This window comes from Amblyraja radiata, chromosome 9, assembly GCF_010909765.2.
Source record: "Amblyraja radiata isolate CabotCenter1 chromosome 9, sAmbRad1.1.pri, whole genome shotgun sequence".
NCBI classification, from domain to species: domain Eukaryota; kingdom Metazoa; phylum Chordata; class Chondrichthyes; order Rajiformes; family Rajidae; genus Amblyraja; species Amblyraja radiata.
In genome coordinates, this window is record NC_045964.1 from 26,911,585 (window position 1) to 26,939,283 (window position 27,699).

At 46.6% G+C, this 27,699-nt stretch overlaps 1 protein-coding gene across 1 annotated transcript in view; it reads left to right on the top strand.

Annotated features, from left to right (window-relative positions):
• Positions 1-27,699, top strand: part of fmn1 (formin 1) — a 313,397-nt gene that overhangs the window by 19,978 nt on the left and 265,720 nt on the right. The window contains exon 3 of the mRNA XM_033026936.1: positions 212-339. Coding sequence (XP_032882827.1) covers positions 212-339 — 128 coding nt within the window. The remainder of the gene's footprint in view (positions 1-211; positions 340-27,699) is intronic.

Below are 27,699 nucleotides of genomic sequence, written 5' to 3' on the forward strand. Positions count from 1 at the left end.
CAGCTCTCTCTTGAAAGCATCCAGAGAACCTGCCTCCACTGCCCTCTGAGGCAGAGAATTCCACAGACTCACCATTCTCTGTGAGAAAAAGTGTTTCCTCGTCTCTGTTCTAAATGGCTTAAAAACTCCTTATTCTTAAACTGTGGCCCCTGGTTCTGGAAGAAGGTTTCCAAAGATTACTTTTTAATGCAATTTTGTGCTGACTTTCCAGAAAATGTATCGTCTGTTGAAAGAACTTCAGAAAACTTCAGACCAAAATCTTTGGACCTTCAACTATTTACGATGGATGGAGAAGAAATGGATGCATTTTCTCCATCATTTGATTACATGCAGTTTAATGTAAGTAATGACTTTAAATTATTAACTATTGTAAAAGAGGTGAACTCTCTGTGCAGAGGTTATCGCATTCATTTTGCTTATCTGTGTAAAAGCATGCATGGTCTATTTGATAAATGGGTTGTTTCGATTCCAACCTTCAAAGCCATGTCTTTTTGATCCCGAGATTTAGTAATGTGAAAAATAATCATGTATTTGAACTTACTAGCTGCAAAAGCTTGGATAGAGCTGAAGCAAATCTTTACAGCAAATAGACTTCCTCAGCTTCGATAATTGACATGTTTTATTACTCCAGATTTAAAAAATATACTGGACCAAGTGGGACTTGTTGGGGATGGGGGGCCCGGCGTCACGAGAGGGCTGGTCCCCGAACGCGGGGTCGTTGCTCACGTCAATCACCCCCATACCCCGTTCCCCAACGTAACCTGTTCGCCCAACGCAATATTCCACCACTCACCCATAGCCCCCAACTGCGCAGGCGCGGCTCATTTTCCCTCATCCCACAACACTCCCTCCCCCTGCTCTTCACACTCCCTCTTCCCTCCCCTCACCTTCTCCATTCCTTCACCTCTCCCTCCCTCACCTTTCCCCTACCATCTGTCACTCCCTCCCTCCCTTCATAACCCCTCTTCCCTCCCTTCACCCTGACCCGTTGGGCCCCGTTTCCCCAACGCAATATTCCATCACTCACCCGTTTCCCCAAAGCAACCCATTTCCAACACTCACCCGTTCCCCCAACGCAATCAATCCTTCCCACATGGAGGGGGGGGGGAGGTGTCGGCGCTTCCCGGAGCCAATGAATGGGCTTGACCTTTGGGACTTTTGGCGCTCCCTTGAATCAATCAATCCTTCCCACGTGGGGTGGGGGGGGGGGGTTAGGACTCGACTTTTGGGTCAGCGTTGGCGCTCCCTTGAGCCAATCAATCCTTCCCACGTGGGGGGTGGGGGCAAAAATCTCACTCTCTCCTTACTCCCCTTGAAGCTGCTGATCCCATTGTCTCTCTGTCACCTCTCCCTCGCTCTCCTTTTCCCTACCCTCAGTCACTCCCTCCCTCACCTCTCCCCTTTTGCACACCCCCACGAAAGACAATCTTTAAATAACATTTCTTCTCCTCCCATCCCCCACTCTGTCAACACTCATAGCTTCTGTGCTGGCAGCAGAGATCACATTGTGATGTCATTTTTGGTTTTCTGAAACTTCATGGCAGCTTGTGTAAATGAGATCCCATTGTGATTGGATGACTGAGATGTCATTGTGACATCATCACTGGAAACTGCCAGAATCGTCTCCCACTCACAAGCAGTTATTATTTTCAAAGTTGGCTTTTTTATAACTTTAAATATCAACTAGACCAAGTGCAGACCCGTTGGGTCTGTTCCCCCAACGTGCGGTTGTGGGGGGAGGGAGGCGGCATGCAGCGTCACACACACTAACTATCCCCCCCACACTCACGCTAATTACCCCCCTTGATATTATATTAATATTATTAATTTGCCCCTTTTACCCCATAACCACACTATCTACTGACGCATAGCCCCCAACTTGCAGTCACATCTAGAGAGGGGGGGGGGGTAGAGAGTGAGTGCAGAGAGAGATGGGGCAGAGACAGAGAGAGAGAGAGAGAGAGAGACAGAAACACAGAGAGAGGGGCAAGAGGGAGAGGGGGGTGGAGAGGAGGGGGGAGAGGGGGGGGGGAGGAGAGGAGAGGAGGGGGGGGAGGGGAGGGGGGGGGGAGGAGAGGAGGGGGGGAGAGGAGGGGGGGGGAGAGGAGAGGAGAGGGGGGGAGAGGAGAGGAGGGGGGAGAGGAGAGGAGGGGAGAGGAGAGGAGAGGGGAGGGGAGGAGGGGGGGGGGGGGGAGGGGGGGATGGGGAGAGAGGTGGGGAGAGAGAGGAGGGGAGAGAGAGAGAGAGAAAGGGAGAGAGACAGGGGGGAGAAAGAGAGAGGGATAGGGAGAGAGGGGGGTGGGGAGAGAGAAAGAGAGTTCCTTTTTACTTCAACCCAAACTGAAATTTGTTCAGTGTCATTCAGAGTGACAGAGTGACAGAGACTAATTGACAGAGCTCCATCTTGATGAGAGACTGATTGAGGCACACCACTTCCTGGTTTTATAGTCCCTCTCCCTCCCTCCAGCAGGGGCAGCAGAGAGAATGGGGAATTTTGTAAAAACATTAATATCTCCGTCATTTTTCATCGACGGGAAAAATCCTCGGCACACATGCGGCGGAGGCGGGCTCTGAGCAAGGTGGCCAAAAATGACGGCCGTAGGTGGCGGCGTTCCCTCCGAAATCGCAGCACAGAAGGCCAAAAGCGGTCAAGAACAGAGATTTAGTAATATAGATAACGTGAAATATAACATCAAATGTGAAGCAACGTGATACTAACGCTCCGCTTTCAAAACTGCTGCCGTTACACCAATCTTAAAGAAACCTGGTCTTGATCCCTCCTCTCTCATTAACTACCGCCCAATCTCAAACCTCCCCTTTCTTTCAAAAACCCTGGAGCGTATCGTTGTGTCGCAACTTCATTCCCACCTCCTTGCGTATAACCTACTTGAACCCCTCCAATCTGGCTTTCGCCCCCTCCATAGCACAGAAACTGCTCTCCTCAAAGTCCTCAACGACCTCCTCACCTCTGCTGACACTGGTTCCCTCAACATCCTCATCCTCCTCGACCTGAGCGCAGCCTTCGATTCAGTGAACCATAACATCCTGCTCACCAGACTCAAAGACCTCGGCATTGAAGGCTCTGCACTCAGCTGGCTCCGTTCCTACCTTTCCAACAGATCCCACTTCATCTCTCTCCACAACCACACCTCTGCTACAGCCACAGTCACTCAAGGCGTTCCCCAAGGCTCCGTACTCGGCCCCCTCCTCTTCATCATCTACATCCTCCCCCTTGGTCAGATACTCGGCCACTTCAATCTGGACTTTTACTGCTACGCTGATGACACCCAGATCTACCTTGGCACCAAATCCCCCCACAACCCCCCCCCCTCCCTCTCCCATATCAACTCCTGTTTGTCAGCTATAAAAAGCTGGATGCAACATAATTTCCTCAAACTCAACAGCGATAAGACAGAATTCCTCCTCATAGGCTCCAAAGCCACACTCAGCAAAATCAATAACCCCACTCTCACCATCGACGGCACCACTGTCTCCCCATCTCCCCAGGCCCGCAACCTTGGCGTGATCTTTGATTCCACCCTCTCCCTTGAGCCTCACATCCGCCATGTCATTAAAACCTCCTTCTTTCATCTCCGCAACATCGCCAAACTCAGACCCTCTCTCACACCGCCCGCTGCTGAAAGACTCATCCATGCCTTCATCTCCTCCCGACTGGACTATTGCAACTAACTTCTCCTTGGCATCAGCTCCACCTACATCAACCGACTCCAACTGGTCCAGAACGCAGCCGCCCGACTCATCACCCATACCAAATCCTGGCATCACATCACTCCAGTCCTCAAACAACTTCACTGGCTTCCCATCTCCCACCGGATCACCTACAAAATCCTGATCCTCATCTACAAAGCCCTCCACCATCTGGCCCCCACATATCTCATTGACCTCCTCTCCCCCTACCAACCCTCACGGTCCCTCAGATCCACATCAGCCGGTCTCCTCTCCATCCACAAGTCCAACCTCCGCAGTTTTGGGGACAGAGCCTTCTCCAGGGCAGCTCCCAGGCTCTGGAACTCCCTCCCCCAACTGATCCGCAATTCCGTGTCCCTCACCATCTTCCAGTCCCGCCTCAAGACACATCTCTTCACCTCTGCCTATCCTTAGCCCCACGTCCCCGTCCCTTTTCATCTGTGCATTAATTGCCTCATACTGTGTTTTGTATTGAATTCTGTCTTTACTTTGTGTACTAGTCATGTCTCTACTATTTATTTCATTCCCCTTACATGTTTTTCCTCTACCTGCTAAATTTTTGTAAGGTGTCCTTGAGACTCTTGAAAGGCACCCATAAATAAAATGTATTATTATTATTAACGATAACGGGAAAAAGTTGAGTAAGATTCTGCAAATATTTGCGTACTATTGTGCACTGCAGTAGCGTAGTTCCTTGATCGGACAGACAGACAGACAGAGCGAGACATTTATTAGTATATAGATAGATAGATAACTCTTATTTCCTTTTATTAAATTTGAAGTTCTACTTTCAAAGTATATTTGTTTAAAGTGCTATTGTGTTTCTCACTGAGAATTGCTGAATTTCGATCGCTAAAATTATGCATTTTGAAATGTTAAAAAAAAATTCCCTTAAGATCAGTGCAGGAGCAGTAAATTAGATCTGACCAGTTTTTTTGGGGGGGGAGGGGAGGGAGGTACAGACTAAAGGCAAAAGCAACATATGGAAAATCTTTTATGCAGAACTGGTTGGTAAGCTGCTCTTGGAAGGTGTTGAAAGACAGCTGGAGGTAGCATCAATCATGGCTTTCAAAAGGGAATTTGACAAATACTTGAAAGAAAAGAAAGAATGCAGAGTTGAAAGGATGCAAATGGTTTGACCCAATAAGTTTGCATCAAGCACCAATCCACACAAATGCCATTTTATTTTCTCCATTCTTCGATCAACTCCCTCTAGATTCTATCACTGATCTGTACATTCAGGGCAAGTTACAATGGCCAATTAACCTACCACCCTACATGATTTGTAATGTGTGAGGAAACCAAAGAAAACCCATGGGGTTGTAGAGGGAACATCCAAACTACAGCATCAGAGATCAGGATTGAATCCAGGTGACAAGAGCTTTGAGGCGGTGTGTACTTTTTGGGTGTTCTGATCCGAACAGTTCTGCCGCTTCTCCCAGGTTAAGGACGAGGATCGCGGATCTAGGACAGATTGAAATTGAAGGTCATGTTAGTGACCAGGAGTCTATCAGTTGCTGGCTTAGAGGTGGATCCATGCTGGTTGGGTAACCAACCTAACACCTCATCCAGGAAGAATGGCAGCAGCAAATGGAGTGGGAGGACAGGGTATCCGCAATACCCTGCATGAAGCATGAAGAACCTCAGCGAGGGGATTCCCTTCTCACGGAACCTGTTCGTCAGGAAGGTCTTGCTGGAGGGCTGGAAATTTGTGGCCGATGACATTTAATATCTCCAGGACTTCCCTGGTAACGGATACTTTGATGTCACTTTCAAGTATCCAATGAGATGGCAGAAGCTGATGCAAGACTTCCGGGAGAAGGGGAACGAAGCTCTGCTGTCGCTGCTGAAGGTGCAGCTGCTCTTCACCCTCCCTACCTAGAAGGAAAGGATGGTCACGGTGCACATGTTTACCATGCCCGTCGTGGATGTCCTCGCCTTCCTTGCTCGTTATGTCGAGGGAGCAGGGAACTGTGCAAAGGAGAAGGACCAGTTCGGGATCTGGACGAGCAAGCGGAAGGTGAAGCTGAGGGTGGACGAGGAGGGAGCCATCATCCACCCTCCCTCGCTGTTCGCTATCAGAGGGAACCGAGGTTTCATGACCTACATGGGGCAACCCAGGGTGTGCAGGAAATGCAACAAACCTGGGCATGTGGCAGCCCAATGCAGAGCAGTTGTCTGCAAGAACTGCAAGCTGGAAGGCCACGAGACAAAGGACTGCCAAGTGAGCAGGAACTGCAACCTGTGCGGGCAGATCACCTCTACAGGGCCTACCCTGAAAGAGTCTGCACCTACGCACAGGCAATAAGAGGAGCTGTTGCCAACACCCCCAGGGTGGGCGAGACGCCTCCCACCACTGCCAAGACCCATGCAGAAAGAGAACAGGGATAAGGACAGCCCGACCACCTCGTGCCCCCAACCGCCGGACAGAGACTACCAGCTACCTGTCCAGGAGGGAGAGTCGATGGAAGAAGGGGAACAGGAGGAGGCATGGCAGGTGGTAAAAATTAGGAAACACCAGAGGGCTCTGCCCAAAGAGCCAAGGCCGGAAGGAACGGGAAAGTCCAAGAAAAGACTCCTCTCCCATACCAAAGCCAGCAACCGCTCCTTGTCGGAGGATGAGGCGACATCGGGGACGGAGGCAGAAGAAGGAAACGGGTGAGGAGATCGGAAAGGGAGAGGACACGCCAATTGTCCCCCAGCTCCAGGAGACCGGGAGCAGTGCAGCGGCCAATGGGTCCTGCTCCGGGAGTCCAGGACAATGAACCAGCCACCATACCCCAGCGACAGGAGACAGAGGGGGCGGTGTGCCTGGAAGAGGGTGGATCTAGGAGGATTCTTCCAGCAACAACTCCAGCTACGCTAGAGGAGACCCTCCCCTCCTTGAGGATGCCATCACTCAGTACCTGAGCCCTGAAACGGTGCTTCAATTCACCAAAACGATTGGCATGAGAGGGCAATATGACGGTCAGTTACTTTTTAAGGATAATGGAGCTAAAGCAGCTCTCTATAATGGGATAATATTTTGTCATCAAGTGTGAGGTACTCTCGGGGCTGCTGTACATGGCGCAAGTGTGGCCTGTCGCTCCGTCCTATGCCACAGGGATCACCTGGGCCGTCTTTCAGTGCATCTTGGGGTTGAGGGTGGACCGGGTGGATGGGCCACATGCAGAAGTCGGTAGACAACGGGGGTAAAAGCGTGCCCAACGTCGCCCTCGCATTGATGGCCATTTTTGTGAGTGGCTGCATTAGGTGGAGCGTAGAGCCAAGTCATGTGGGCACCACAGATTTCCTATAAAAGGGGTTGTAGGGTGGGGTTTCCAATAATTCAGCATCATGGAGCAACATCAGAGGGCATTGCACTCACAAGAAGAAGAAGCCCTGCTGCTAGCAGCAGCCCTCATGCTTATACATGAGCAAGACAGGACAAGAAGAATGAAGAAGAAGAAGCCCAAGAAGAAGTCCGTGTAGTTAAAGCATTACAAACTTACAAAATTCTTAAGGGGTTGGACAGGCTGGATGCAGGAATATTGTACCCGATGTTGGGGAAGTCCAGAACAAGGGGTCACAGTTTAAGGATAAGGGGGAAGTCTTTTAGGACCAAGATTAGAAAAACATTTTTCACACAGAGAGTGGTGAATCTGTGGCATTTGAAGGTAGTTGAGGCCAGTTCATTTACTATATTTAGGAGGGAGTTAGATGTGGCCCTTGTGGCTAAAGGGATCAGGGGGTATGGAGGGAAGGCAGGTACAGGATACTGTTGGATGATCAGCCATGATCATATTGAATGGCGGTGCAGGTTCGAAGGGCCGAATGGCCTACTACTGCACCTATTTTCTATGTTTCTATGTTTCTGAAGCCCTTATCCCTGAAGAGATCCAGGTTGGGCCAGTATGACAACCTGATGATTGTGCTCCAGCAAGAAGATGAGGCTGCCTTCAGAAACTTCACTAGGCTTCCTCCTGAGCTGTTTCAGGAGCTGAAGACATGGGTGGGCCCTCCTGGAGAAAAAGGAGACCTTCATGAGGAAGCCACTGGAACCAGGCCTGCGCCTAGCCATCACCCTCCGCTACCTGGCATCAGGAGACACGTACAAGAGCCTCTCCTACAGCTTTCTTGTGTTCCACAACACCATCAGCAAGGTTGTCCGAGAGACCTGTGAGGCCATCATCAATGCTTATGAAGTCATGGACTGCCCTAGTACACCAGATGAGTGGAAGAGAGTGGCGCAGGCCTTTGATACCAGATGGAACTTCCAGCACACATGTGGGGCAGTGGACGGAAATCGTGGCCATCAGGTGTCCACCCAAGGGAGGTTCAATGTACTTCAACCACAAGAAGTTCCATTCCATCGTACTCATAGCAGTGGTGGATGCAAACTACAACTTCCTGTTTGTGGATGTGGGCACACCTGACAGTGTTGCAGATGGTAGGATCTGGAGAGAGACCTCCCTTGGGCAAGCACTGGAAGAAGGAAGAGCAGTCTTTCCTGATCCAGAACCTCTGCCAGGAGAAGACAACCCTGACATCCACTGCACACTGGTTGCTGATGATGCCTTCCCACTCAGGTCATGGATGATGTAGCCATACCCTCACAGGCAGATGTCAAGGGAGCAGAGGATCTTCAACTACATGCTGTTCAGGGCTTAGGAGAGTCGTGGAAAACGCCTTTGGCATCCTCGCCAGCAGATTCAGATGCCTGCTGACTACGATGGAGCAGGAGCCCAAGTATGTGGAATATTGTCTACGCATCATGCATCCTCCACAACCTGATCCGTACCAGAAGTGCAGCACCAGCAGCCATGGTGGAGGGTAACCGAATGGACAACCAGACAGGCAACGTCACACCAAGCTCATGGAGAACTGGTGGACAGGCTGCACTGATGGTGACACTGGAGAGATTGCCCAGAAACACCTGCAACAAGAGAGCCAAGGAGCAGAGAGACCATCTCTGCACTTACTACAACTCCGAACTAGGCAGTGTGCCATGACAGAACGACATGATCTGAAGACCAGCAGCAAACAGCCCACACCACAAACAGAAGTGCACCACTCGAGGTAGAGTGCCCGCAACAGAGCCATCCACATCCTCCCAAAAGAGTTTAATTTTCAATGCAGTACAATGCTTGTGTTTGTGTTTGTTTTATTGATCAAAATATATGAAAATTATTTGCTTTTCAATGCAATGCAATGCTTGTATTAGTGTTTGTTTTGTTGATCAAAATATATGAAATTTAAATATTTGTAGGTGATGCCATGAGACACTGCTCTGAAATATATCTTCATACATCAATTTGCTGTCAAAATGTCAAGCATCTCCTTTATTGATATTGAAACAAACAAAAGTTTTAACAACAAAAAAAGGTTGAACATACAAAAGTGCATACAAAAATATTATAATCGCATAAAATTTGAAATTAACTATAATAAATCTATAAAGAATTATCACTTTAACAAAAGAAAAGTGATTTATTATTAGACTATAAAGAACATACAACAGTGCTTAAAAAAATATAATCACATAAAATTTGAAATTGTCTATAGTAAATCTATAAAGAAGCATCACTTTAACAACAACAAAAAAAACAAAGTCAGCACCGGCGTTAACTTGGCGACAACCTATGACAGCACCTACGTCAGGAGAAGTCAAGCTACGCTCATTGGTATCAAACCCACAGTCGCCGACTACCCGAAAATTCTTCAATATGTTGAAAATTCAGCGTCGACCAGAACTCTTTGGGCGACTCACGACCATACAGGCAACACCCCGGCGACCATGTGGCGGCAGCCTAGTCGCCTAAAAAATCGCCTAAGTGGGACCGGCCCATAACTGATTCTACTGGGAGACTTCAGAGTCAGGCTGTGGAAAAAAATACTCACTTTTGCCAATGCAGCAAAATTAAAAGCAGAGGAGAAGGCATCCTGCTGGAGAATTGGTCTCGTTGATAAAATGTTTGAAGCGCAATCATGCTAAAACTATGTGTGTCGGAAAGAACTGCAGATGCTGGTTTAAATCGAAGGTGGACACAAAATGCTGGAGTAACTCAGCAGGACAGGCAGCATTTCTGGAGAGAAGGAATGGGTGACGTTTCGGGTCGAAATCCTTCTTCAGACTTAAGTCTTCTTCAGTCAGACTTCTTCAGTCTGAAGAAGGGTCTCGACCCGAAATGTCACCCATTCCTTCAATACAGAGATGCTGCCTGTTCCGCTAAGTTCCTCCAGCATTTTGTGTCTACTATGCCAAAACCATGCTTTGTTTCATCTGAAGATTTTCTCCATGGCGACCAACATGTTGAAAAATTTGCGGCGACCATACTGAGGCCGCGACTAGTTCCCAGAATGCGGGAACTCCTCGCAACCATGAAGGACACTCACCTGAGACCACCAGCGAACATGTGGCGACCATGTGGCGAGTGCATAGTCTCCTGCACTTGCCTAAAAAGTCGCCTAAGTGGGACAGGCCCTTAAAAGTATATTTTACACTCTATAATCTTTCCCTTTGCTCTACCTATTATTGTAGTTTTGTTTGACCTGCTTATATTTATGTATCTTATCTGATTTGATTAGATAGCATGCAAAACAATGTTTTTCACTGTACCTCGGTACATGTGACAGTAATAAACCTAAATCTAATCCTACTTGGTAAGTTCATTTTCTGACCCCTTTTTGCCTGCTTTATTTTCAAAGTCCTCTCCTACATCAAAACTCACTGGATAACATTAAAAAAAAACTGTACCAACATACTAGAGGAGTGTGGCGGTTCAGAAAATTATGAAAGTTTCTCGTTGCAAATAGGTGTTGAATATGTTAACCATTAAAAAGATATCGAAAAGATCTCTTCTATTGGATTTGATATCTATTGTCAAGATCAGTTGAGATCAATTTCCTGGTTATTGTGTTTAGTGGTGTTTGCACATAATGGAGCTATTATCTGCAATGTTGTGTTTACCAAAAAAAATATAGAGCATTTTAAACACTTTGTGATCATAACATGAGTTTTGAATATTCAATTTTTAAAATAAAAATAGCTTTACTGATATCAGAATAAATTAAACTCTGCAGTGCTATAATTCATCATTCACTGATAGCCTTCTGTCATTGTTGTTGACATCACCCAGTGACTCAGATTCCCTGGCAACCATTCTCTTCCAAAACGGCGATATCTCCAGTGTTATCATCTTTTTCTGGTTCATTTTTCACTACTGTAAACACGTAAAACTCCTTTTGTAAGATGTAGTACCTGTATATTTCCTGTTGAAATTAACAGTAATAAATAATTAGTTTTCCAGTAGGGTATATTGAATGATCAAAAAAAATAATTGGGGCAGAATTTGGCTTGATAATGGTGAGGATGTCAGACTTTTTTGTTTCATTGGATGAAGTCTGACAATAAATAGTTACATTCAGGCAAATGTAGCCGAACGTGGAAAATCAAGAAGTTGCTGAGTAATTGCCCATGCCTCCACATAGTATGCTATTGGCACCAGCAAAGTTGACAATAGCTTCAACTATTTGGCAGCTATATCGATAAACTGCTGATGCTAATCTAACCCTGAAAATAGCATATCTTATTGATTGTGATGTAGTTATTTTTTTATTGTGATACTGCTGATTGATTGTCAACCTTTCTGGCACTGAAAGCTGCTGAGATCTGTCCAATTCCTTCAGAACATTAAAATGTGCTCCAAGCTACCATGTTTCACTAACAGCTTTAAATTATTTTTATCTTTAAATTCAGTTCCTGTGATATTCTCCTGCCCATGTCTCAACCTTTAAAGGCCTGTCCTGCTTAGGCGATTTTTTAGGCGACTGTGGCGACTGTCATAGTCGTAGCATGTCGCCGAAAAAACGGGGACTGGACCCCATTCTACGACAATGTCTGCGACAAGCTACAACAACCTACCACCTAATCAACGTCAAGCTACAGCAAGCTACCGACAACTGGTGACCCATTAGGACATCCACCTATGACAACCTACGACTACATCGGCGACAACCTACGACAACCGGTCAACCTACGTCCACCCACAACAAGCAACAACTGAAGACAATTCAGTCACTGGTACATGTCGCCGGTTGACATAGGTAGACATAGGTAGTCATCAATGGAATTCACCAAAGTCAGCTCCGGTGACATCCTACGTCACCTGGCGACAACCCACGATAGCACCTACATCAGGAGAAGTCAATCTACGCTCACGTCAACCCACTGTTGCCAATTGTCCCCAAAAATGTTTCAACATGTTGAAAATCCAGCGGCGACCAGAAAGATGCTATGACTCTTTGGGCGACTGAGGAGACTTCTCACAACCATACAGGCGACACCCCGGCGACCATGTGGCGACAGCCCAGTCACCTGTAGTCGCCTAAAAAATAGCCTAAGTGGGACAGGCACTTTAGTTCGCTCTTTAAAATGTTTGTCTAAAATTTATTTATTTTAAATTTCTGTTTTTCTGTCTGTGTGATTTCATTTAAGTGGTTCTGAATGGAACTGCTGTGTTTTGACCATTGAAAATTTGGACTGCTGCATTTTGCAGCTGAGACTTACCAAGGGACAGATGGTGCACTGTTAGTGCACCCATCACTGAGCTGCGTACAGAGCTCAGATGAGAAATAGTGAGCAATTTGAACTGGTATCTGAGGTTGTAGCAAGTTATGAAAGTAGAATACGAGCAGCACAGCGGTCGTGTTGCTGCCTTACAGTGCCAAAGACAAGTGTTTGATCTGACTAGAGATGTTGTCTGTACGGAGTTTGTATGTTCTCCCTGTGACCAGCGTGAGTTTTCTCCGGGATCTCCGTTTCCTCCCACACTCCAAAGATGTACTGGTTTATAGGTTTATTGGCTTGGTATAGTTGTAAATTGTCCAGAGTGTGTAGGATAGTGTTCGTGTGCGGGGGATTGCTGGTTGGCGTGGACTCGTTGGGCTGAATGGCCTGTTTCTGCACTGCATCTCTCAATTAAACGGAAAAAACTAAACTAAGCAGCAAGCCCATGGTCTTTGCCAAATGTTCTAACTAATCTATTGTCCCTTTCACTATCAGTTATCTAAAGGCAGTGGGAATATGCTGGGGAATAAAACAAGAACTCTATGGAGCGTATAGCCAAAGTGAAGCAGAAATTGGGATAGAGGGAGGAGCATTCCCTCTCAATTGAGATAAACAGCCAGGTTGGGAGGTGTGAGATGCTGTACATAGCGCAGATGAGACCTGTATATGGCACCAGTGGTGCAACAGCCATTTAAATTGTATTTTATTTTATCTACATGTTTAAAATAAAAGTTTGCATTTACAGGGATGTAAAATGCCTGCAGGGAATTCCTCATATAGGAAGAATACTCCAAAAATATTTTAAAAAACAAAGAAAATGAATTAGCATGTATAGTTAAAACTTTGAATTTTTATTTAAGTAACTTTACATAGCTTTTCAAAGTTTTCCAACATTTATCTAAATTTTACACAGTTTTTCTTTTATGTTTAATGTTTTTCAATAAGTGTAAATATTACGATGCACTTAAACTAGCCTTAGTTCCTGCATTGTTGGATTTTGAAGGCAGTGCACTTTGCATCCATAGTGATATAAAAGTGAATGTTTAACAAAGTAAATGGGAAGTCAGTCATGTGTGTGCCTTTGTTTTAGATGTTGTAATGTATTCAGAAAAATGGAGAAGGTTGACTTTTGCTGATCGTTCTGATCATGATGAACAATGGTGTCATCGATACTGTGCTATCTCAAGGGCAAATGGTTAGAGTGCCTCCCAAGATGGTTACAATCAGCCTTTTGGTATGTTTATTGCTTGTCTCGAAGCAACCCAGGTGTCAATACTGCACTATACTTTCAGAATGAGGGCATGGGCTTGTTCATCAGAGTTACCATAATTCTAAATTCTCGAGAATCATTAACAATCATCTACACATCTCAAATGATGGAGAGCAGCTGAAGATTGTTGAGGCAAGAGTACGATCTTCAGGCACTGTTGCCCACTGTTAAGATGCTTGGCCTCCAACAATCTCTCATGTTTGACTCCAGACAGTAGAATGTTTGTCTCATGATTACCATTAACTTCATTTAATGCAATACATGTTCAAGGTCTGCCTTGATGTTAAGAACAATCACTGTCACATCACCTCTGGAATTCAGCTTTTTAGGCTATTTCTGGGCCTATGTTCATCTGTAGGGAACCCTGAGGTTCTGACAGAATGCAGACTGAGCATCAATATCTCGATTATTGGTGAATTAGTGTATTTGATAGTGCCATCATTCATAACTTCATGAAGAAAATAGCCTGATTGTGACAATTAGCTTAACTGAATCAGCATTTGCACATCATTTTCTAATTTGTCAGGAGGATATTGTATTTGCACTGAAAGAGCTTGGCTAGATCTTTAAAAAAAAAATTTAAACTGCACCAGTGGGACCATAACTGCACCAGTGGGACCAGTCACATGGGAGGCCTGGTACCCCAATGCAACCCATTCCCTAACGCAATATTGCACCACTCACCTGTTCCCCCAACGCAAACCGTTCCCCCAACGCAATATTCCACCACTCACCCATAGCCCCTAACTGCGCAGGCGTGGCTCATTTCCCCTCATCCCCAAGCACTCCCTCCCCCTCCTCTTCATGTGTGGGAGGGGATGGGGGGGGGGGGGAGGGAAGTGGGGTGTGTATGTGGAGGAGGGGTGTGTGAGAGGTTAGGAGGGGGGGAGAGGGTGGTGTGTGGGGAGGGGGGTTGTGTGGCGGGGAGGTAGGGTGGGGGGGGAGGTGTGTATGTGGGCGGGGAGGTGTGTATGTGGGCGGGAGGAGTGTGGGAGGGGGGAGATGTGTGGGCGGAGAAGGTGTGTGTGGGCGGAGGGGGAGTGTGTGGGGGGGGATATGTGTGTGGGCGAGTCTATCCAGTCTTTCTTCATATGAAAATCGTGACATTCCAGGAATCAGTCTGGTGAACCTTCTCTGTACTGTCACTATGGCAACAATGTATTTGAGCATTGGGCATTGTGACAGCACACGATGGAACGTTCACCATTGGCTCGGGCTCCTGCAAAGGCATATGTAAATGGATCCATTCCGATTGGACATATGTGAGCATTGGGCATTGTGACATCACACGATGGAACGTTCAGCAGGGGCTGGGGCTGGTGCAGCTTCTGTGGGTGAGAAGCCAGTTTAGTTTTGAAATATTTGGGGGGGGGGGGGAAGGATTTGATTAAAAACGTGTACTTAAACACTACGAAATGTAATGAGGTGCGGATACTTAGAAAGAAAAGTGAAATCTCTACCGAAATGGAAAAGTCGTCGGCGAATCTGCGTCCGGTTTCGGAGTTGCAGGGAATCAAAGGGAGAAATGTTGCCGGAAGCCGTACATGTAAATGGATCCATTCCGATTGGACGTCTGCGAGCGTCGGGCATCGCGATTGGACGTCTGCGAGCATCGGGCATTGTGACATCGCACGGCGGGAACGAATCGAAAGGCAGAAAGGCTGCCGGACGGATGTCGGACGGATGGGGCGAGAGTTTTATATAATAACTAGACCAAGTGCAGACCCGTTGGGTCGGTTTCCCCAACAGCGTTTGCGGGGGGGTGGGGGGTGTGAGAAGAGTGGAGGGAGGGGAGAGGAGGAGGAGGAAACGGGATAGATTTGGGAGGGAAAGGAGAGCGGGGTAGGGGGTGAGAGATGGGGAGAGAGATGTGGTGGGAGGGGGGGATGGGGAAGATGGGGAGGAGGGAGAGGGAGAGGGGTGGGGGAGAGAGGGGAAAGAGGGGAAAGAGTGGGGAGGGAGAGTGGAGGGGAAGGGGGAGAGAAGTGGAAGAGTGGGGAGGGAGGGAGGGAGGGGTAGGGGGAGTGATGTACCTGCCTTCTCTCCATACCCCCTGATCCCTTTAACCAACGCAGCCGTTCCCTACCCGTAGCCCCCACTGGGGGGGGGGGGGTGGGGGCGGCATCACACACACTAACCACCCCCGCACACAGAGTTGGAAAAGTGTATAAACACCGTTCCCTACCTGTAGCCCCCAGCGGAGATGTGGTCGTCGAAGTCGGGTCCCGGCCGTCTTAAAATAGCGTATCTTGAAGTCGTCGAAGTCGGGTCCGTCTCGGCAACGCGGGGGGGTGGGGGGGTGGCGGGGCGGCATCACACACACGAAGCATCCCCACACACAGAGCCTTAAAAGTGTAATGCCCCAACGCAGCCGTTGCCTACCCGTAGCCCCCATGGGAGACGTGGTCCTCGAAGTAGAGCCGTTCCCGAAAGGCCGTTTTTAAATGGCGTCGCTTGAGGTTGTGCTGCGGGCGCCAGCAGCCGTTATGGTCGCTGGCCAGCAGGAGGCGACAAAATGAGTGAGTGGGGGGGGGGGGGGGGGGGGGGAGAAGGTTTTAATTTAAAAAATGGACATAAACATAACGAAATGTAATGAGGAGTGGATAGCTGGAACGGAAAGTGAAATGTCTACCAAAATGGCTGCTTGTATGGGTGAGAAGCCAGTTTTTTTTGAAAAACTGGGGGGTTGGGGGGGGGGGGGGGGGAAGGAATTGATTAAAAACGTGTACTTAAACACGACGAAATGTAATGAGGAGCGGATACTTTGAAAGAAAAGTGAAATCTCCACCGAAATGGAAAAGATGTCGGCGATTCTGCATTCCCCCTTATCCTTAAACTTTGACCCCTTGTTCTGGTCTTCCCCAACATCCGGAACAATCTTTCTGCATCTAGCCTGTCCAACCACTTAAGAATTTTAAACGTTTCTATAAGATACCCCCTCAATCTTCTAAAATCTAGCGAGTACAAGGCGAGTCTATCCAGTTTTTCTTCATTCCAGGAATCAGTCTGGTGAACCTTCTCTGTACTCCCTCTCTATGGCAACGATGTCTTTGAGCATTGGGCATTGTGACATGACACAATGGAACGTTCACCATAGGCTGGGGCTCCTGCATAGGCATATGTAAATGAATCCATTCCGATTGGACATATGTGAACATTGGGCATTGTGACATCACACGATGGAACGTTCAGCAGGGGCTGGGGCTGGTGCAGCTTCTGTGGGTGAGAAGCCAGTTTAGTTTTGAAATTTTGGGGGGGGGGGGGAAGGATTTGATTAAAAACGTGTACTTAAACACGACGAAATGTAATGAGGAGCGGATACTTAGAAAGAAAAGTGAAATCTCTACCGAAATGGAAAAGATGTCGGCGATTCTGCGTCTGGTTTCGGAGTTGCAGGGAATCAATGGAAGAAATGCGGCCGGAAGCCGTACATGTAAATGGATCCGTTCCGATTGGACGTCTGCGAGACGTCGGGCATCGCGATTGGACGTCTGCGAGCATCGGGCATTGTGACATCGCATGGCGGGAACGAATCGAAAGGCAGAAAGGCAGCCGGACGGATGTCGGACGGATGTGGCGAGAGTTTTATATAATAATAGATAGATAGATAATAGATAGATATAGATAATGTACTTGTCATTTCCCACATGAGATCCAAAGAGAAATGCAGATTTTCTCTGAAAAGATAGCCTGATAGAAATAAAAATAAATGCTGAAAGGGTTTTGACTTCAGCTCTATTTTGTTTGCCATTTTGCCCTATTACAAATGTTTAAAAATGGTTTGATTTTTTTCCCAGTTCAACCAATTTTTATCTCAGTTTTTCTCTTGAAATATATTTACTGAAATTCAGTGTCTATGTCTGTTTCACTTTCCATGTAGGCCTTTCTCTTTTAACTGTGTGGTTATGTCTTTTGACTAGATAATTGCTTTGGAGGTCAGTTAGTAAACAGAAATCGATAAGTGAAATACCTTGCAATGAAATCCCGAACTGAAAGAATAGAGTGCTCTCTGGATTAATCTATAACTGTGGGGTGATTATGAACCTTAATCAATGTAATTAACATTGCAGTGTCTTTTAGAGAACTTCAAGGAACTGGCTTGCATCATTTCTTTTGTTGTTGATAACGTTTGATGAGCAAATAATCTTTTTTAAATCGCATCACGTCTTTTGTGCAAATATCTCTCTGCTGCCATACCAACTTCAAGTAACACCAGGTTTTCGGGCATTTGTTATGCTTCATAAAATAAAGCATTTATTCTGATTCTGTTACTACTTACACTATCAATTTTAAATTGGGTTGATGTAGATGTGCCAAATATTTAATTGCATCATTTGCTTTGATATGTGTTATGATTACATTGAAATGGAATTCAAATTCCTTCAGTGTTACGCCCATAAAACCAAATCTCAACTGGATCCACCCAAGTCAATAAATCTGATTTGTATAAACGAGTGAGCAATAATGGTTTCTACTACATTTCTACAAATGCATAGGATTTTGGTGACATTGAATTGGCCTTTATGCTGATTGTGGTTCAACGAAGATTTCTTGATCTATATTTGGTGCTGGTTTTATATTTTATTATGGTGGTGCTAATCATGTGTGTGGAATTTATAAGTGCCAAGGGAAACATACAATATATATAGTGTGCCATTAACTTAGTTAAAGAAATAATTTTCTAGCGTGCAGTATTAGGAGGATCCGACCATATCGCTCCTGTCCAGAAAGTGAATTCAATAGACGTCCACTCAGGGCTCTCACTTAACTTTTTTCCCCTGTTGCCAGCTGGGCAACCTCGGCAGCTTTTTATGTTGCCAAATGACAGTTTAGGTGGTCATTTAAGACGGTTTGAATGACGTGTGCTATAATGTGCTCGGACGAAGTGCGTAGTTACCAGTCGGAATTATGGTCAATGAAGCATTCACGTTATTTCTGCTTCAAATAAAGTCACAAACTAAACATATTCACCAATCAAGACATGATATATACCACAATGACATGCAGCAAAATTATAATACAGTATCTCAACTCTTTTTACACGTTGCATTGAATGCAATTTCTATTATTCTCTTTCCACTTCCAAACAAAATGTGGTTGGATTATTCAGCGTATGATCAACCTCGGTGAGACCAAGCGCAGGCTTGGCGATCGCTTCGCACACCACCTCCACTCAATTCACAATAACTAACCTGATCTCCCGGCGGCTCAGCACTTTAACTCCCCCTCCCATTCCGAATCCGACCTTTCTGTCCTGGGCCTCCTCGATGGCCAGAGTGAGGCCCACCACAAATTGGAGGAACAGCACCACACATTTCGCTTGGGTAGTTTACACCCCAGCGGTATGAACATTGGCTTCTCCAATTTCAGGTTGTCCTTGCTTTCTCCCTCCTTCCCCTCCCGATCCCAGCTCTTCCACAGCCTACTGTCTCTGCCTTGCTTTCTTTTTCCTGCTCGCCCCCCCCTCCCGACATCAGTCTGAAGAAGGGTCTCCACCTGAAGCGTCGCCTATTCCCTTCGCTCCATAGATGCTGCCTCACCCGCTGATTTTCTCGAGCTTTGTCTACCAACGGGATCCCACCACTGGCCACATCTTCCCATCTCCTCCCCTGTCGGCTTTCCGCAGAGACCGCTCCCTCTGAAACTCCCTGGTCAATTTGTCCCTTCCCACCCAAACCACCCTCTCCTGGCACTTTCCCTTGCAACTGCAGGAAATGCTACACTTGTCGCTTTACCTCCCCCCTTGACTCCATTCAAGGACCCAAGCAGTCCTGGTTCGCCCAACACCACCACTCGGGGGGAAGCCGGTGACACAGTAGCGACGCAAAATAACGCTGTCTTTCCACGCGTGCACAGTGGCACCATGTTATAGGAAAGATGTCATCAAACTGGAAAGGGTACAGTGAAGATTTATGAGGATGTTGCCATGACTAGAGGGCCAGAGCTATAGGGAGAGGTTGAGTAGGCTGGGACTCTATTTCATGGAGCACAGGAGGATGAGGGATGATCCAATAGAGGTGTATAAAATCATGATTTGAATAGATCAGGTTGAGTCTTTTGCCCAGAGTAAGTGAATCGAGGAGCAGAGGACATAAGTTTAAGGTGAAGGGGAAAATATTTAATAGGAATCTGAGGGGTATATTTTTTACACAAAGGATGGTAGATGTATGGAACAAACTGCCAGAGGAGAGGAGGTAGTTGAGGCGGGGACTATCGCAACATTTAAGAAACAGTTAGACAGGTACATGGATAGGACAGGTTTGGAGGGATATGGATCAAACATGGGCAGGTGGGACTAATGTAGATGTGACATGCTGGGCCGAAGGGCCTGTTTCCACACTGTATCACTCTATGACTATCTATCTTTCCCTCTCAAACCCATTCTCCTGCCTTCTCCCCATTACCTCTGACACCCGTATCAATCAAGAATCTATCAACTCCTCCTGAAAAATGTCCATTGACTTGGCCTCACTGTCTGTGGCAATGAATTCCACAGTTCACCACCCTCTGACTTAAGAAATTCCTGCTCATCTCCTTCCTAAAGGAATGTCTTTTAATTCTGAAGCTGTGGCCACTGGTCCTAGACTCTCCCAATAGTGGAAACATCCTCTCCACATCCACTCCAGCCAGGCTTTTACGAGGCTGGAACAGACTGCAACAGCTTCACACCATGTCCCAAAGCTCGTGTCATGTCCTGCATCACCCAAGGCAGCAGAGACGTTATAGCAGAGGGCAAGCGCCGTCACAAAGTAGCTCACGATGGTTTGGGTAACATTCAGGAATGTCTATGCATGTCACATCATGCATATTACTGAAGAAGGGTCTTGACCCGAAATATAATCTATACCTTTTCTCCAGAGATGCTGCCTGACCCACTGAGTTACTCCAGCACTCTGTGACATGTCACCTATCCATGTTCTCCAGAGATGCTGCCTGACCAGCTGAGTTACTCCAGCACTTTGTGTCTATTTTACCTTCACCCATCTGCCCAAGCCCACCCTCCCCCCTCCTTTCCTATGATCCTTTCCACCTATAAACCTCTCTCTGCCTTTACATTTCACTCCTCTTTCAAATCTGCTCTACTTATCTACATGCATTTTCCTTCTTCGCTTTTTAGTCATAGAGTGATGCAGTGTGGAAACAAGCCCTTCAACCCAAACTGCCCACACTGACCAACATGCCCCCATCTACACTAGTCCCACTCACACGCGTTTGGCCCATATCCATCTAAACCTGTCCTATCCATGTACGTGTCCAAATGTCTCTTAAACATTAGGATAGTCCCAGCCTAACTACCTTCTCTGGCAGCTCGTTCCATACACCCACCACCCTTTGTGTGAAAAAGCTACCTCAGATTCCTGTTAATTTCTGAAATATTGGTAATATATTTGATGCAAAAATGCTCCAAAATAAGGCTCAGAATGCATCAGAGAGCATCTAAAACCCCAGCTTCAAGGGCCCTTAAGTGGGCCCTGAACCCTGGCATCGAGGGACTTCTCGCTTATCGCTCATGATGCGCGCAGCGCGCTAATTATTTCACATTAGAATTTTTGTAATCCTGTCATGCCACCCATCTTTTTGGAAAGCTTCGTACGGGCCTGTGGGTGCTGTCTGTATGGAGTTTGCTCCTTTTCCCTTTGATCGCATGTGTTTTCTCCGGGTGCTCGTGTTTCCTTCCACATTCCAAAGGTGTGCAGGAACCTATTTCAGACCCAACCCAAAACGTAATATTTTCCTTTTGTCCAGAGATTCTGTCTGACCTGTTGTTACTCCAGCTTTTTGTGTCTATCTTCAGTTTAAACCAGCATCTGCAGTTCCTTCCTACACACACGATACTATACGATAGAACTTTATTAATCCCAGGAGGGAAATTGTGTGTGTGTGTGTGTATAGTTATATATTCATATATAAATATACACTGGTTTGTTTTCTCGTTTATAACATTGTTGTGCTGCTGCAAGTAAGGTTTCATTGTTCTAACTGGGATGTGAGAGAATAAAACATTCTTGACTCTTGACTTACGTCGCTAATGTGTGGGATAGAACTAGTGTACGGGTGATCAGTGGTCGGCCTGTTTCTACGCTGTATCTTTAAATTAAACTAAAAACACTAAAACCAGAGGAAATCTAAAGAAGGGTCTCTACCCGAAACATCACCCAATTTCTTCTATCCAGAGATGCTGGCTGTTCCATGGAGTTTCCCCGCACAATTAAAGCATCTTCACCCTACCATAGGTACCCAACCAAACACAACTAAATTTAAGGTAGCTCTTTTTTCCCAAGAACCCTTTTTTACTTAAGTCCAAGTCAAGAGTCAAGAGAGTTTTATTGGATAGGACAATTAGATTCTTGCTTGCTGCAGCACAACAGAATATGTAAACATAATACAGAACAGGAGATAAAAGTTCAGCGTGTCTATATACCATAAACCATATATATACACAATAAACAGATAAAATGCAATAGGCTGTTATTTTTCAGAGTTTGGAGTTTGGTTGTGGTGCATCCACTCCAGTTTAAATTCCATTTCGAATATTTTTGGAGGACCAGGAAACCAAGAAGCAAGAGTTACTCCAGGGAGTTACTCCAGCTCCAGGGAGTGATTCTGCGTTGGTTTTCAGCCGTCGCGGTGAGGCGGCGACCGGACAGCAATGGCGGCCAGATCTCCCACAATGCAAAGGGAGGGAGAAAGTGGCCGACGCAGACCAGTTGCCATGGCAGTGCGCAAGCGTGCCGGCGAATGAGGAGCGAGCGGAGACCCGAGACCCGGATATGGGTGGCGGGCGGAGATGGAGAGTGACAGAGAGAGAGATAGAGAAGGGGTCTGCTCAGAATTAAACGATAGGTGTCCCAGGTGCTTGCCAAGCCGGGCAAAATGGCATGGCTTTTAGGTTGCCCGGCGGGGCTTTATGCGGCTTTTTCACGGGGCGACTTGACGCAAGAGTTAACCAGAGTTTAACATCGTGGGAACCTCGTGCGATAACAGTACGGCATTCGTGGACCACCGTGGACTACCGTGGCGCTAACGGCAGGTAATCGTGTAACTTGGTGACTCGGGAGAAAATTCAAGAAAGTTTGAATTTCTCCAAGAGTGACTTGTACACTTGTGGTTGAGTATTGCAACATTATATGAACGTAGTGGCCAGTGCGATATCCGTGCGATATCCGTATTAACTCTTGCGGTTACCGTGGGAACTCCTGCGAACGGTGAACCCGGAAGCTGGACAGAGGGGACAGAAGGTGAGTAAAAATTGTCTTCTGTGGGATTGAATTTAAAAAATAAAGATTTGCATCCGCATATGGACATCAACTTATTCATGAGTTATGTTAATGAGATTCAAGAAAATAACTATAATCTTTAAAAGGGACTTTACTGAAAGGTCCCGCATTTTTATGGTCCGTGAGAAATTTTTCACATGTACTTCTTTGAGAGATACAGCTCGGAGTCCTCGCCGACTAGCGATCGATGCCTTTCCGAAGCAGGGTCCGGAACGCTACCAATCAATGTTCTCCAGAGACCCGTGTAAGGAGTGAACTGCACATGCTGGTTTAAACCGAAGACAGACACAAAAAGCTGGAATAACTCAGCGAGTCAAGCAGCATCTCTGGAGAAAAATAGCTGATGTTTCGGGACGAGACACATCTTCAGACTCAATTCCGATTAGGATGTCTGAAGAAGGGTTCCGATTCGAATCGCCACCTATTCTTTTTCTCCAGAGATGCTGCCTGACCCGCTGACTTACTCCAGCTTTTTATGTTTTTCTTCCCAGATCTGACTTACCTGCTGAGTTACACCAACATTTTGTGTCCTTTTGTGCGTATTAACCAGCATCTGCAGTTCCTTTAGACATTACCTAACTTCAGATTTTAGAGATATAGCGCGGAAACAGGCCCTTCGGCCCACCGAGTCCGCGCCGACCACCTATTCTTATCCGGCTTCAGAACGGTTCTTCCTTCCATTCGTTTGGGCACTGACCCGACCTACCAACCTACCTCAATGCGGACATTGGACTTTTTCCCCCTGGAACTGTCCTGAAAACATATATTCTGAACTCTGGTATTTTCCTCTTCGCTCTACCTGGTGTTCTTGTGCATGTGTCGGAAGGAACAGCAGATGCCGGTTTAAAGAGAATGCTGGAGTAACTCGACGGTTCAAAATGCTGGAGTAACTCAACGGGACATGCAGCATCTCTAAAGAGAAGGAACGGGTGACGTTTCGGGTCGAGGCCCTTCTTCAGACTGTACGTGGCTTGGTTATATTCATGTATAGCATTATCTGATATGATTGTATAGCATGCAAGCAAAAGTTTATTCCCTGCATAGAATCATACAGCGTAGAAACAGGCCCTTCGACCCAACTTGCCCACACCGACCAATATGTCCCATCTACACTAGTCCCACTTGCCCGCGTTTGGCCCATAACCATCTAAACCTATCCTATCCATGCTTCAGTCTAATGCGTCTTAAACATTGCGACAGTGCCTGCCTCAACTACCTTAACGGATAGATCATTCCATACACCCACCACCCTTTGCGTAAAATAGTTACCCCTTAGGCTCTCATTAAATAATTCCCCCCGAACCTAAACCTGTATCTGCTGGTTCTCGATATGAGACAATAATAACAAACCAAAGCGAGTTAGGACATCAACGGGGAGATCCTGGGTAAATCCAAGGTAGCCACAAAATGGAGGAACTCAGCGCAACAGGCAGCATCTCTGGCGAGAAGGAATGGGTGACATTTCGGGTCGAGACCCTTCTGATATGCTGCCTGTCCCGCTGAGCTACAGGTTGTGTCTATCTTTGTTTTAATCCAGCATCTGCAGTTCCTTCCTGGCCGAACCCGATTGAAAGATGAGAGGCCGGGCGATAGAGCACTGGGTGTGACACGGATCAGGCTTCAGTAAGCAAAGTAAAGAGAGGTGGCAACGTTATGGAAATGAAGCCGGTAATCCGAGTGATGGCGAGACGGTATCCTCTAATGTGTCGGAAAGAACTGTAGATGTTGGTTTGCGCCGATGATAGACACAGTAATACTGGAGACAGACATAACATCATGGACGGGCAGCATCTGGATAAAAGGAATGGGTGACGTTTCGGGACGAGACTCTGAAGAAGGGTCTCGAACCGAAACGTCACACATTCCTTCTCTCCAGAGATGCTGCCCGTCCCGCTGTGTTACTCCAGCATTTCGTGTCTATCTTCCGTATGCTCTGTGATGGTCATCTCGGAGTCAAGTGGCAACTCTGGTCTGTAGACACGAGGAACTGCAGATGCAGGAATCACGAGCAAAACACAGAGCGTTGGACGAGCCTGACCCTTTGAGTTCCTCCATCACTTTGTGTTGAAGTCAGGTCTGGACATTGCTTGGCTCAGTCTCAGGCGCCGGCTAACTAGGAAGGTCGAGTCAAAGTCCAGAACTAACACTCAAGAAATAACGTTTGCGGCCTGATGTTCCCAATATTTAATTGAAATCATTAATAAAGTAAATAAATAGATACCGGTCTAATCAGTATCTACGGGAGTGGACAGGCTAGATGCAGGAAGAATGTTCCCGATGTTGGGGGAGTCCAGATCCAGGGTCCCAGTTTTACAGTCTACCGTGGGAACTCTTTAACTCAGTAAGTAAGTAAGTAGCCTTTATTGTCATATCAGCGCACAGGCAGCAGTTGATTGTTGCTCTATTCAGTTTCCCAGGGGGTCGGGACGGGACTGGAGTTGGGAGGGAAAGGTGGGGGAGTCGAGGGAGAGGAGGGGGAGACAGATGGGGGTGTCTTCATTTACTGGCGGCGGGTGTCTGTCACTGAAACAGGCAGGTGAGATTTCACATCCACCTTGTGCGTGCCTCTCTCTCTCTCTCCCTCCCTCCCTCTTACACAGGCTGAGAGACTCTGCCTCTGTGAGTGTACGTCTCTTTCTCCCCCTCTCTCACACACAGTAAGACCGAGGTACTGTGCTCAGTCCATCTGTGTCTCCCACATACAGAGTAAAACATGTCTCCAAATGAGCCAATTCAACCAAGGGAGGATATTTATAGTGTGTGAAAAAAAAGTGACATCATTTGTGCCACGTGATGATTTAACAACACTTCACAATGTTCATTCAAGATTTAACGGGAAAGCTCGGGAGACGGACAAGTCACTCGCACAAATAACAGAAATGCCGAGTACCGTGGGAACTCTTTATCTACCCCCCCCGTTATATCGTGTGATATCGTGCTAGACCACGACCACTTCACTCTGGTTACATCTTGCGTCAAGTCGCCCCGTGAAAAAGCCGCTTTAGGTCGCCATTGGCACCCGGGCAACCGCAAATTTCGAGCCCTGCCACTGCATGTTCCATTTGATCTTTTTTGTTTATTGCTGAGTTGATAATATACATATTCTCATTTAACCCAGAGGATTCATTGGGTTAGTTCTGCGGAAAAGTAAAATTCAGTCAAACAGATCCTTGTTTTCCCTCTTTAAATTCAGATTCAGATTCAATTTTAATTGTCATTGTCAGTGTACAGTACAGAGACAACGAAATGCATTTAGCATCTCCCTGGAAGAGCGACATAACAAATGATTTGAATAAATAATAATAAGTGTCGGGGGGGGGGGGGGGTGATTGGCAGTCACCGAGGTACGTTGTTGAGTAGAGTGACAGCCGCCGGGAAGAAGCTGTTCCTGGACCTGCTGGTTCGGCAACGGAGAGACCTGTAGCGCCTCCCGGATGGTAGGAGGGTAAACAGTCCATGGTTCGGGTGAGAGCAGTCCTTGGCGATGTTGAGCGCCCTCCGCAGACAACGCTTGCTTTGGACAGACTCAATGGAGGGGAGCGAGGAACCGGTGATGCGTTGGGCAATTTTAACCATCCTCTGCAATGCCTTCCGGTCGGAGACAGAGCAGTTGCCATACCATACTGTGATGCAGTTGGTAAGGATGCTCTCGATGGTGCAGCGGTAGAAGTTCACCAGGATCTGAGGAGACAGATGGACCTTCTTCAGTCTCCTCAGGAAGAAGAGACGCTGGTGAGCCTTCTTGATCAGAGTTGAGGTATTGTGGGTCCAAGAGAGGGCATCGGAGATGTTGACTCCCAGGAACCTGAAGCTAGAAACACGTTGTCACAGAGAGAGAGATAGAGAAGGGGTCTGCTCAGAATTAAACGATAGGTGTCCCGGGTGCAGATGTCACAGAAATTGGTAGTTAGTCCACAGAACAGAAGGCTATCAAAGGATAGAACAAGATCAGTTGGAAATTTGGGTGGAGAAATGGCAGATGGATTTAAATCTGGACAATTGTCATGTGAATGCATTTTGTGAGGCCAAATACAGAAGAAGGCCTTGGAAAGGGTGCCAAGACGGTTTACAGAATGTTGTCTAGATTAGGGTGGTATTAGCTACAAGGGGAGGTTGGATATACTTGGATTGTTTTCTCTGGAATGCCAGGGGTTGCAGGGAGATGTTGTAGAAATAGAAATACATACAATTATGAGAGGCATAAATAGGGTAAACAGTCAGAATCTTTATCCTAGAATGGATAAGTCAAATACCAGAGGGCGTAGCTTTACAGTGAGAGGGGCAAAGTTTAAAGGGGATGTGTGGAACAAAATATTTTTACACGGAGGGTGGTAAGTGCGTGGAACGGCTATCAGTGTTGGTGGTTGAAGCAGATAATAGTGGCATTAAGAAACTTTTGGATAGGCAAATGGATATGCATGGAATGGAATGATATGGATTATGCACAAGAGATGGTAGACAAGAGATAATAATAATAATAATAATAATAATAATTTTATTTATAGAGCACTTTAAAAACAATCATAGTTGCAACAAAGTGCTGTACATCACTAATCATTGACAAAAAAGTTAATACACACCAATAATAACAATTAAAAGATGGAGTAAGTAAAGATATTCAAAATAAAGAAATATTAAAAACACTAAAAACAGGAGCAAAGTCTCATGCATGGTCAAAAGCCAGGGAGTATAAATGTGTTTTAACACTGGCTTTGAAGATGGACAGTGAGGGGGCCTGTCTGACGTGCAACGGCAGAGCGTTCCAGAGTGCCGGAGCAGCAACAGAGAAGGCTCTATCCCCTCTGAGCTTCCGCATAGACCTCGGTACCTCCAGGAGCAGCTGATCAGCTGACCTGAGGGACCGGGCAGGAGCGTATGGGTGGAGCAGCTCAGAG